Source organism: Pimephales promelas, chromosome 15, assembly GCF_988280905.1.
Source record: "Pimephales promelas chromosome 15, fPimPro1.hap1.1, whole genome shotgun sequence".
Classification (NCBI taxonomy): domain Eukaryota; kingdom Metazoa; phylum Chordata; class Actinopteri; order Cypriniformes; family Leuciscidae; genus Pimephales; species Pimephales promelas.
Window position 1 is genome coordinate 13,069,579 of NC_142783.1, and position 13,083 is coordinate 13,082,661.

The 13,083-nt window shown below is 36.4% G+C and overlaps 1 protein-coding gene across 3 annotated transcripts in view; it reads right to left on the reverse strand.

The window, feature by feature from the left end:
• The window catches only part of mipol1 (mirror-image polydactyly 1), a 97,519-nt gene that overhangs the window by 62,732 nt on the left and 21,704 nt on the right, over nt 1-13,083 (reverse strand). For 2 of the 3 annotated variants that reach the window (XM_089120172.1, XM_039673780.2), the window contains exons 3-4: nt 3,765-3,849; nt 3,078-3,157 (exon numbers count right to left, since the gene is read on the reverse strand). The exons of the other annotated variant lie outside the window; for it this stretch is intronic. In XM_089120172.1, the coding sequence (XP_088976298.1) occupies nt 3,078-3,157; nt 3,765-3,849 (165 nt within the window). The remainder of the gene's footprint in view (nt 1-3,077; nt 3,158-3,764; nt 3,850-13,083) is intronic. 3 annotated transcript variants of the gene reach the window in all.

Below are 13,083 nucleotides of genomic sequence, written 5' to 3' on the forward strand. Positions count from 1 at the left end.
CATAAAAACCGAGTGTTTTTTAACTAGGCTCAAAACTAGGGTAGAAAATAGCCTGTTACTTATTCATTTAGATGTTTTTTGAACGCAAAAACCAAGCGAACGTCATAAGTTGATCTCAAACAATATAATAAAATTTAAAAAGCCAATTCATTAAGCTGCAGTTGAGAGAAGATAATCAATCAAAGCTTTAGCTTTCCTCAAACAAATGACTTAGATTTTTAGATTATTTTTGAATCTTAACAGACCCTGATCACTACTAACTTTCACTGTGAAGAAAATAGCATAAACAGACGAGTAAATGATAGCAGAATTAACATTATAGGGTTACAAAGTTACAAACTAAACCACAAATGACAAACTAGTGCAAAAGTGTAAAAATAGTGATTGTTCTCAGAACAGGTTTTCTGAACATGGTCTGTCATTGGTGGCAATGTAATCGGTTGTTTCAATGTTGGGATACTCAAACAAATAAAGCATGTTGTAATAGCTCCACAGTAATCTGACTCTGCATATTAAAAAAAGAGAGTATTTTAACATCCAGAAAAGGCTTTGGAAGCTAAACAAAAAGGAAAACCCACAAGAAAGACATTGCAACCATAACACATAGGACTTCCATTCTACTGCTGTGAGATTACAGTCTGACGGTTTGAAAGGCGGCTCTGTTGGTTGGTTTGCGTCAGCTCTCTGAAAAGGAAACTAGGTCTGGCCGTCTTTCACGAGAGAATGTGGCGATCCATGCCGAGTGACTGGCAGGAGGGGGAAACGGGGTCTTCTGTCAATGTTTCTGTAGCGCTCAGGGCCAGAGATGCAGGCGGAGAGGCAAACACAGAGGCCTGTCTCTCTGGCAGCTTTTCTGAAGACGCTCTCTGCTCCTCAGGGAAAGCTGTATTTTTCCCCCGGATTGTTTGTGATCAGAACTGAAGAGCGACGGCCCTTGTATCAGAGACATTTCAAACGAGTGCAAATTTGCGATGGCAGAACTGGGCAGGATACAGACTTTAAAGATACAAAGGTTGAAATTGTAATGTGAGAAGCAGATGGTGTTATTAAATGTGTAGTTTATGGTAGAAATCATAAATTTCAGGTAGAATTTCCTGCACACACCCCATATCTGCCATTGGTCCCCCAAACTCACGCCATTGGTTGAGTCAATGTTGCTGGGTTGGGCTGGACGGGATGTTCAACAAACAGAACAAGCCAAAATGTTTACACTTTTCAGTGGAATCCATCACCAAATGGTTTCATTAACGCATGAAAAAAAAATTACACACTTCAGCTTTTACGTCTACAAGCAAATCAAACAGAATAGTAGCGCTGAGTGCACGCACAGGGTCAAGTGCTACACACAAAAAAAAGCAGAGTGGCCGTCTTCCGATTATAAAATATACATAAATCAGTTCAACATCAATGCAATTCAAATTGAGCAAAACTCAAACACGGAGCGGGTAATCAAAAGCATCAAAAAAGGGGGAAATCATTCGGCGTTAATAAATGCGTTGTGATGCTAGAGTCTTGCGACCACGATGTCCAAAAAGCTCCAGCTTAGCCGCCACAATTATTTAGCGAAAGGTCAGGTTTTGAAGTCGAGATCAGGGAGGTCTGCCTCATGGCTTTGTTGCTAGGGCTCTGCTCTCAGGATTGCTGGAGACAGTTATTAGTATTCCCCGTAAGACTCACCCGTGCAAACACCAAATTCAAACCATGAATAATAACGCCAAACACACTTATAGGAGCCCTTTGTCACACTGCAAATATGCGACTTTTGGATACATTGTTCCCTAACCTGGGTTACTTCTTTAATTTTATCTCCCTCTCTGGGTGTCTCTCACAAAGGTAACTGCCCCTGAGAATGTGTGTTTAAAGCGCCATTTCCCTCACAAATGGGGTGAGCGAGGCTTTTAATCTAAGCGTGCAAAGTAAAGGCCCATTTCCTATGGGAACCGAGTGAGAAAGGACTTTCTCGTCGTTTTAAACCCAACGCTAAGAGCAAATTCAGAACTGAAGAATTGCAATTTAATTGGCCACACGAGGTTGAATTGGAATGACAGGAAGAGGAATTTAATGAAACTCAATACAGTCCGACATTTGTCCAACATAACAAAATGAGAGAGATTTTAGAGATTTAGATTTTTTATTTTTATTTTAGGTAATTCTGTGTAATTAAAAGTAGTGGACCATACAAACAATGCAAATTTAAATATAATAATAAAAAATACCTTAAATATATTAACTACCTTAAATATATTAAAATTAAGATAAATAAGCAATTAAAAATCAATTAACACCGACTCAAAAATATTGAATATGTTAATTTCTTTGAATTTCCTTCCATTGTAATTAAATGCAAATCTGAATTCGGAATCCTGCATGCCGCCTCAATTCAAATTCAGCTCAAAACCAGGAACGTAATTACAATTTAAACAGTTATTCAACTCTGAATGGTGCAAAACATCATAAAAATACATTTTAATGTGATAAATGGAGCAAAAAAAGGACCAGACGCTTGTATGGCCATTTGCTCCATTCAGCACTTATAAAAGAATACAACTTCCAACAGTCTCGTGCCATCTTACTAATGTCTGTCACTAATAATCAAACACAGGCTGATTAACCGCCTGCAAAAAGATTGAAGTGTTTCACCAACAGCCCAAATGTATATTTGAGCAGTGAGGCAGAATAAATTTGCATATCAGGAGCGTCTGGTGAAGGGTTGGTAAATACTCTGTTTATCTCTCATTGTCATTCCAACCAGTCTATCTAAATAGTGGCTCTTCCACAGCGTTGTGGCCTCGGTAAAGTTATTATCAGCCCGGCATTATGGAATAATGTAAATAAATGTTTACGTAGATAAATAAATTAATAACAATTAAACCGCCAATGCATTATATTTAGCATTTAAGCAACGGGAAGCTTGCGGGAAACGAGTCTTTAGTCACCCTTAGTAAACAAATGAGGCAAGATATTAGCATCTACAAAGAATCTTATAACTGTGAAATGACAAAAAGTGATATTTTTTTTTTATGACTAGTTGTAATTGGACACACACAAAAAAAAACCCCTAATTTATAACATATTACCTTGTATGAGTTTTTCTTCCAGGGCTTTTGATAAAGTCTGACTTTGGGATGTAGCTGAGGTAGTTTCTCCTAAAGAGGATCTGAAATAACAAACACACAAAATCAACACACTTTTATTTTTGCTGGTCTCCTTCGACATCTACCAGCGGTGTATGTGTGACGCTCTGTCTGACACGCTCAGGTGAAGACAGGTACAGGATATTGACAAACTGTACATCAATGACACTGCTTTGAAGGACCTGCATGTTTTGTTTCAAAGCCCTGAGTAAAGCTAGGACATGAAGCAAATATCAAAGACCTTCAAGAGTTCGGGCCCAAACAGGACAGAGCGAACTCTTTTTTCCAAGTCATAAATAATAACTTCAATACAAAAGCCAGCTCAGTACGGAATTGCTTTGAAATAATTCACATAAAATCTCTCAACGCGCAATAAACTTCCACCTGTAATCAATTTACATTAGCATTCCACTAAAGATGAACAAACTAAACTAGCAGCCGATTTTTAAATATCGTAACACCGTTTTGGATTTAGAAAACACATCTCTGCAAAGATATTACAGCGTGTAATCATCGCCTGCAATGTACACTGATAAACATTTCGTATATTAAAAAATCGTCCTTAATTGTAACATGTGGAAGAAAGCCATTGACAAACACTGTAAAATGAGCCGAGGAAGGCATCTTTACCCAAGTTGTGGTGTGGTCTCTGAACAATGGTGCTTTACAGGGGACGGCAGCCTTTGTTTCAGTTCTTCATTGACTTTAGGATTAGCTGGAAATATATAGAAGGGATGTGATTAATTTCACTGGCAAAAAAAAAAAAAAAAAATGCTTTTCATCACAGGCTCGAGCTCACTACTTTTCCATTAGACTTAGAAAGGTTAGTATTAATTACAGCCTGTCAATATGATCTCGGGGTGCATGGTGGAGAGCAAGCTTTAATAACCTCTGGAGTAGAGGCAGCAAAACAAGACAGGCGGCTTTTAATTTGCCACGTGAAATTATGCTTTAAGACTTTGTCTTTATCTCATCCACTGTGTACCAGTGCTTTACCTCGCAGTTTATGGAGGACTAATGAACGCGGGCAATTAACGAAACGTAATCCCACCATGCAATCGTTTTAATGCTTTTAGCTATCAGAAAAGTAAACAGCCGTTTAATACAGCTCAAGCCATATCAGATCCTAGTCAGGAACCGCCAATTAAAGCGTCATCTACTCAGGTGTAATTAAATAATGGTGGATAATTTAGTTCCGTGAACGGAAGCTAATTCATAAGCAAGCAACAAACAGACAGGAGGCAATTAGCAGGAACGCTGACATTCAAACGGCGGAGCCTGTTGCTCGCTGGCGGTGGAGAGCTACCCTCTAGTGGTGGAGCTTCTGAGATAAGAGCACACACACACACACACACACTCTAACAGTTTCACTTCTGTCAACCGGAGGTGCTTTGTGGCGTCACATTTACAAACCAAATGAGTGCAGAACATCTTCAAGAAACAGTCGGACGGAACCCAGCAAATGCAGAATTGTGCCCTCGTGTTATTGTGTGTATTACTGTTGTTGGTTATTTTTTCTCTAACAATTGAGGGTTTTCCAACAAACAAACAAAAAGAAAACACTCATAAAAAGCAATTACTAGCCAAAGCAATATTTGACAGCTTAACATAACAAAATTTTTCTTTTTTAAAAATTAAATTCCCTGACATTTCATATTTTATTACATTTTCCAGGCTGGGTAATGTAAAAATTCCCTAATATTTTCTGTTTGAATCCTGCATATTCTTGATCGAAACATTTTGTACTTTCTGTGCTGAACTGCTCTCATTATGTTTCATCTTTGAGGTCAGAAAGATTTTTTTTTTTTTTTTTAACAGAAATTAATTCTTTAATTAACTTTATTCAGCGAAGACACATTAAATTGTCCAAAAGTGACATTAAAGACTTTAATAATGTTACAAATAAAAAAATCTATTTCAAACAAATGCTGTTCTTTTGAACTTTCTATTCATCAAAGAATCTTAAAAAAAAAAATCACTTTCCACAAAATAAATGTTTTCAATATTAATAATAATCAGAAAATGATTAAAATGATTTCTGAAGGATCACGTGACACTGAAGACTGGAGTAATGATGCTGAAAATTCTGCTTTTTTCATTACAGGAATAAATTACATTTTAAAATAGAAAACTGTGATTTCAAATTGTAATTATATTTCACTATATTGATCAAATAAATGCAGTCTTGTTGAGCACAAGAGACTTTTAATAAACATTCAAAAATCATACAAACCTCAAACTGTCAAACAATATTGTACTTACTACTGAAACAAGAAATGGTGGCCCGACATATCAATATATATCAATATATATCAATATATATATCAATATATATCAATATATATATATATATATATATACACATATCAATATATATGTAAATATATCGTGAGCTTAGAATTATAAGGTTCTATCTCCACTTTTGATCAAAATTGAGTTTGACATAATCTGATCCATTAGGTGTTTATTAATGCCTGTGTGGTGGTTTGTTTGTTTGTTTTTTTTGTAAAAAATAAGATTAATAGATAAAGCTATAATAGAAGATTATACTACATAACAGTTTTGCCAGCTGGGATGTAAAAACTTTGATGCTCAATATCTCAGAACTACCCTAAACGGAGATAGAACCTTATAATTCTAAGCTCACGATATATACACTCTAAAAAATGCTGGGGTTTTTTTAACCCAATTTTGGGTAAAATATGGACCAACCAAGCCATTGGGTTACATTTTTAAATTACATTTTTAACCCAATGTTTGAGTTTGTCCATATTTGACCCAAAATTGGGTTAAAACAACCCAGCATTTTTAGAGTGTATATATATATATATATATATTGCAAGATTAGACAAATGATTTCAGGTTTAATATTTTTGGTCCGTTTTCCTGGATGAGAGACACTGGCAGTCTTAGAAGAAAAGGTTTCAGAACCTTAAAGAGTTCTTCTGTCAGGTGCTTTATAGAACCTTTTAGGGCTTCCCATCATGGCATCATTTTAGGGATTTAGTTTTGATAAATTAAAGTTTAATCAAATGTTATGCTCGTAAACATTATCACTAGAGTATTATCCGATCATTTAAGACATTTTTAATAGAATCGTTAAAGGGTTCTTTAAAATTTAGTCAAGAACGCTGGGGTTCTATATAGAACAATTTTTCTAAGAGGAACACATGGACTGAATTCCACAATTTTTCTTTTAAAGATGGTATAGCACAGGACAATGATGAGTTTCATGGTAAAAGGAAACAAAGGTCATGAAAACGGTACAGGGGATGACGGACAGCCTGAGAGAAAGTTGGCAGAAGAGAGCTAAGAAGACATAAAAAGTGAGTGCTCTTGGGAGGTTGTGCGCGAGGCGGGTGGGGGTGACCCCTGGGGCAGATGCCAGTGGAACGTTATCCCCGCGCTGTAAGCCAGCACACACAGCTCACACCGCTCACACGCTATTCAGCTCAGACACAGTCAGGCGTGAACGGACAACTGGCTTTTTGTGCCAAACACCACAGGGCTCCATTAATCTCAGTGATAGACTCTGAGCGGGAGCTGGCCCCGCGCACCGCACTTTCACAGAGAAAGAGAGGAGGACGAGGATGAAGAAAGACCAAAGATAGTAGGTATGGCTAAGACGCCTGGTAATCCTTTAACACTAACAAGAGAAAGCAGCTTTGGGAAAAGACAGAGAGGGGGAAAAAAAACAACACAAAGCATACAAACCTGACCTTTTGATGTTCACATCATTTTCGGCGAGACGTCTTAAACAGTTCTCCGAAAAGAGCGCTTTACCAAATAAATTTGGACCGGTTCATCGATTGACACCGTTTCCTGAGAGAATCGCCCCCTAGAAACTTAATGAAACTGATACCATCCAATAATCCGATATTGAAAAACAGGGAAGAGCTCGTTCTGGCTTAATGAAAGTTTGAATTGTGCTGAGTGCAATAGGAGGCCTGTTTCTTTGCGGTTGCCGCTCCAGATGGTGAATTAGCATCGCATCTACATTTTCTACATAATCTGCAGGAGTTTCATGATAGATTAATGAGCGATTAGCCTTGGTGCTCACAGGGCAGTGCCGAAAACTACGTTCACGCCAAAGCTTGCAGAGTGCAACATGCTACAATGAAGCCAATAACCAGTCATTGTGTAGAAACAGTGGCATTACAGCTAGATGAGGAGCTGATTCAAATCAAATCATAGTTTAATCAGTGATTATGCCTTGGAATTTCCAACAAATAAGTCAAAATAAAAAAACAAAAACCCCCACAAACTTGATAGTTAAACAGTTAAAAGTTCAAATAATCCATTAGCTAAAAAATATGGAAACTAAAGAGAAATGGCACACCGTATCACTGTCTCAACCAATGGTGTGAGTTTAGGGTGGGATGTCTGGTACACAGGATGTTTTTATTGAGGAAGATTATATTTGTAATTCGATTTTATGATGTTAGTGGATAAATGGTATAGTATTGGATAAATAAAGAATTAAGCTTAAATACACACACATATATACATACACACACACACACATATATATATATATATATACTGTATATATATACATATTAATCGCATCCAAAATAAAAGTTTGTGTTTTCATAATATATGTGGGTGCACTGTGTATAATTATTTTATATATATATATATAAATACACACACATGCTTGTATATATTTAAGAAATATTTTCAAGTATACTGTATATAGATTTATATATAATTTATATTATATGTAAATATAAATATTTTATATATAAATAATATTTTTTTCTTAAATATACATGCATGTGTGTGTATCTATATATACAAAATAATTATACACAGTGCACCCACATATTATGTAAACTCAAACTTTTATTTTGGATGAGATTAATCGTGATTAATCATTTGATAGACCTAACACACACACACACACACACACACACACACACACACACACACACACACGCATATATATATATATATATATATATATGTGTGTGTGTGTGTGTGTGTGTGTGTGTGTGTGTGTAAGCCTCAGAATTCCCTACATTCTAGGGACAAAATGGGGAAATTTCTTTGGTCCCCATAAAGAAAACATGTTATGAATCATACAAAAATATGTTTTTTTTGAAAATGTAAAACTGCAGAAAGTTGTGGTCATGTTGTGTTAAGGGTTGAGGGATAGAAGAATATACAGTTTGGATAGTATAAAAATCATGTCTATGGTAAGACCCCATAGAGTTTGGAAACCCAACATATGAGTGTTTGTGTGTGTGTGGGTGTGTCAAATACAATGTGAAAATGTGAAGGTCTATGACTGTGTGTCCATTATAGTAGTTTAAAAACACATCTGTCAAACGTGAAAAAGATACAAAAGAGTACTATATAATTTCCTTCAGATAACGTGGACTATTTCATCAATATTCCGTCACAGGGATAAAACACGAGTAAATAAAGAAACATTAATAGGTTAGAAGCACGCATCAAATGTAAAAGACTGCTCAAATCTCACAAAACAGCATTTGCCACTTAAAGCCACTTTATCCTTCCTTCAAACTTTTCTCATTTCAATTTGTCCTTTGCTGTCGCTCAGTGATCTTCATTTTCCTGTCTTGTAGACTTTAAGCTAATTGCCTCGGTGGGTTACTTATTATTCATGTACAATTATTGCAGTGTAATGTCTTTAAATCCTTTTAAATGACCATTCATGCGTCGCATTCATTGAAAATGCCTTTGAAGTCTGTCAAAGATGGAATTCTTCAAAAAGAAATGTCTAAGCCCAATTTCAATCGCTCGATGAGGGGGGTTCGCCGTTTCCCTCCAATATAAACTAAATTCCATTAATTTTTTAAGCTGCATTTAATGCATTTCCTCCGCAAAAAGTTTCCAGATTCTTCAGGCTGTCATTTGTATTCCAGCTGACTTTATGAATATTAATAACAGTGTTATCCTGATTAAACGGGCTTCGTGCGAAATCCCCGTGAATCTACGAGCTCAGGATTCTCGTCTTACTGATTCTTTATGAATTTTGATACGGACATTAATGTGGAGAGAGTCTTAAAGCAGGTTTAATTGTACAGCATGAAAAAGGCAGACATGAACTGATTTGATATGGATAAACAGGCTCTTTTATATGGGGAGGTGCGCACAAGCACCTGGGAGCACCCCTCCGTGTAATTTGATTGTCACGGGCTGTCGTGAAGCTTTGAATGGTCTTGACTTTGCCTGGATCAAAAGATTTTATTGACTCGCTGACAGATATTAACAATAGAAACTGTTTTTGTCAATCAGTTACATGTACCGTACGCTGATTCTATCTCACTGAAGGGCTGGCGTTCATTTGAGAACTGTTTCTGACTCACTGAATGAACGGCAATGGAGACAAAACAACAACTTCGTTTTTTTAAAGTTGAAAAGGTAAAACATTAAAATCAAACTATACTTTATAAAATGGGAATCTACTGTGAGTGCCTGGACTTGGATTTTTTCCCAATTTTTATGAACATTCAACCCTTCCAAGAGCACCAGAGGATAATACCAGCAGCACTCCAGCTTCCTTTTGTTTAGTTATATAAAATGGGATTCAAACGTCTGAGGCCACTACTGCAAATGCTTTCATTTAATAATAATAAAGTTTAAAAACAAATTTTTCAGCATAAACATTTGGGTAGAAAAGTTGAATTGAAAAAAATTAACATGATTTTAAGAAATGTCTTTGCACACGAGTTGCGCATACAATTATTTCATGTCTTCATTGTTTGTGTTAAAAACTTCAAATTTCAAATGCATGCTTTTTCAATGTGGTCTCAGACTTCTGAACCCCACTGTATAAGGGAAACACTTTAACACTTTAAAGTGGTAACACTTTAAAATAAGGTTCCATTTGTTAAAGGGGTGGTTTACTGCTTTTTTTCTTTTTTAAAAAGTCTTATTTTTCATAAATTTCAGCTTTATTGTAAGCCGCTTTGTCCTCTGTCATTTGAACGACCGGTTGAATTCCTGAGTCCATGAAACCACTCCCTCAGAAACAGGCAGTGGGCTCCGATTGGTTAGTTTGGGCCGGTGTGTTGTGATTGGCTAAACTGTCGCTCACGTTGTCTGGAAACTTCACTCCCATTACCTTTATGGGCGAAGTTGCATGTGTTGTTCATGTCAAATGTAAATAATGGTGTCGATACTGCAGTATGAGGCAGAATCAGACCCAGAAAGCGGCGATGAAGAGAGTCAAGCAGAACCACACCACACACGGCTCTTACTAAACGTTTCTGAATGATAATTTGCCTGTATTTTTTTTAACTTTATACACGTTTGTTTTACACAAAATAGCATCAAACTATGTTTCTACTTTATACAGAAACAGAGTTGGCATTGGTTTACGTTCTTGATCAAATCAAAAAATAACGTCATAAACCATATACATGAAGAATACATTTACAACATTCCAAAATGTTTGTACGCGTTTGTTGTAGACACAAAATAGCATAACTAAGTTGCTATTAAGCCAGCGCTGGCATTTGATAAAACTAAACAATTACGTCTGGAATTATTATAAATTTACATTTAAAATGATGAAGTCTTAGCCTACTTACAGGTTGTGGCCTAACAACTGCTGCCTCTGGTTTTAAAGTTGGAACTGCTTCACGTTTTAGTAACAGTTTCTCGTTGAATCCGGCATTGAATTCGTGGAGATTCTTCTGTAAAATGCGCAACACCGAGAGCTAAATTACGACTGTAATTTTCAGGAACATAATGAAACACAAATTGTATCCACTGTTGACGAAGTACAGCGTCCGTGGGAAGCTCGAACACAGAAGACCTGACAGCTGGCTGAACATAACACACTTTCGACGAGTCGCAGAAATATGCGCATGCCCTTTTTTGCATATTCCGGAGGGAGGGACGATGTAAATGTGTGGGTTAGTGACGTCTAAAAGCCGTTGTAGTCCCATTCGAGTCGTTTTTGTAGGCATTAAACTTCCTGATTTTTAAAAGATTTTCAACTCTGCAACTTTGCAGATACTGTTCATGGACCAACAGCAACATTACACACTATTTAATATGAAAAAAAGTGAAATCGCAATCAACCACCCCTTTAACATTGTAACACTGGTTTACGATATTAGTTAACATGAACAAACAATGTTAAATACTTCTAAAGCATTTATTAATCTTAGTTGACGTTAATTTTTGAATTTACTAAGACATTATTAAAATTAAAAGATCGTATCACCGATATTTAACGGACCGGAGCTTACATAAATTAACAATGAACAGTTTTTATTTCACCAACAATTTTTATTCACTACCATTAAAAATGATTAATAAGTACAGTAATAAATGTTCATTGTTAATGTTTTGTCAATGCATTATGCATAACGAAACCTGATTGTAAAGTGTTACCAAAAATTATATAAAAAAAAAAAACTTATTTATTCAATCACTTTTATCCATTTGCAGGGTGTCAATCCTTGAATCTAGACTGAAATATTATACAAACTATAACTATATATTTACAATTCAGACAGTACAAATAAAAGTTAATGATTCTTCAAATGCACTTTCTGGATGCTGAGAGAAAAGTTAGGCCATTCAACATCTAAACTTTGGACAAAAAACAACTTTGTACCCTGATTTCATATTTAGCTCAAATCCCCCCAAATAAAGAGAAATAACTCAACAATTCTTAACTAACAATATTGATTGGCTCAAGTAGATGATTAACCAATCCTGATCAAAGATAAAACTTGAGGGGGTTTAGACTGAGCTTGTTGGACCTTCAGCAAACAAACCCACTCAAAATGGGCTATAAATCAAAAAGATTGTGTCCTGCTTAGAAAGGTTACATGTATTCGGTCACATCATCATAATCCTTAGCGACAAAACAACACATTTTAGTTGGAGCTTTAAATCAACCACTGTCAAAAGTGAGACTTTTTCAAGGCATACAGATATTACTGCAGACACGTATAGAATAGTTTTGTAAAAATACCCTCCGAACACTATTTCCAGGTGGTTAGTTAAAAGATTAACTAATCAAAATCAAATCAAAATCCTCCAGGACCGTCACTGAAGGTCTATAATTACACAGTCTCTCAAATGAAAGCATAATTCCTCGCATTACTTGAAAATTCTCCAGGTAGGCCTTATGTTTCTTAGATGATGGAGACGTCTAGCAGGGAGAGTGGGATCTGTGAAGCAACGTAAAGCTCATTCTCAGAGCAGACGCAGTGATAATTGAATTGAGCCTGTGGGAATGAGCTAGCGCTAGCAACTCAGATCTCTCTGATGGATCCGTCCTCGGCCGCGATTCGCTGATCCTCCTGCATTAACTGGGGGAGGAGAAATGACCCTCCAAATCTGGCAGGATGAGTGCCTCAATTTCCCCATATCCAGCTAATTTGGGTGCGAGAGAAGCGTGAGCCATGCTAGGAATAAAGAAAACGGGTCCCCCACCCCACAACTGCCTTTAAACAGCACTGCTTTTGAATGAATAAAAGCAGGCAAAATGCCCCCCAAGATGTGCAATGGGATAAACCCTGAATGCTCTGTATTGTGCGTTTGATCCTGTCAATTATCAGTTCTTATGACATGAGTGATATGATTCACACCACAAATAATTCCGGCTTGGCATCAAGGCTTCACACAAACAGTATCTGCAATCGTTGCATAAGATAGACTGAAAATACCATATTAAAACATGATGCAATTTTGCTTCGAGGTGAAAAGCTGTCTAGTGATTTATCTCACCTGCCTTTTACTGCATATGATAATTCATACTCAGAAAGTAGAACTGGAGTGACATGAAAATATTTTAAAATGCAACTGCACCGTGTAAAAGACCAGTCATATATTCTGTCATTGAAGATTTCTTAAAAAGTCCTAAAATGTGATCTCGTGAACCCAATGCCGTGTGTCGTTTTGCAATATTCAATTCAGTTGTATTGCTCATATACCATGTTCATAGAAGAATGAGCTA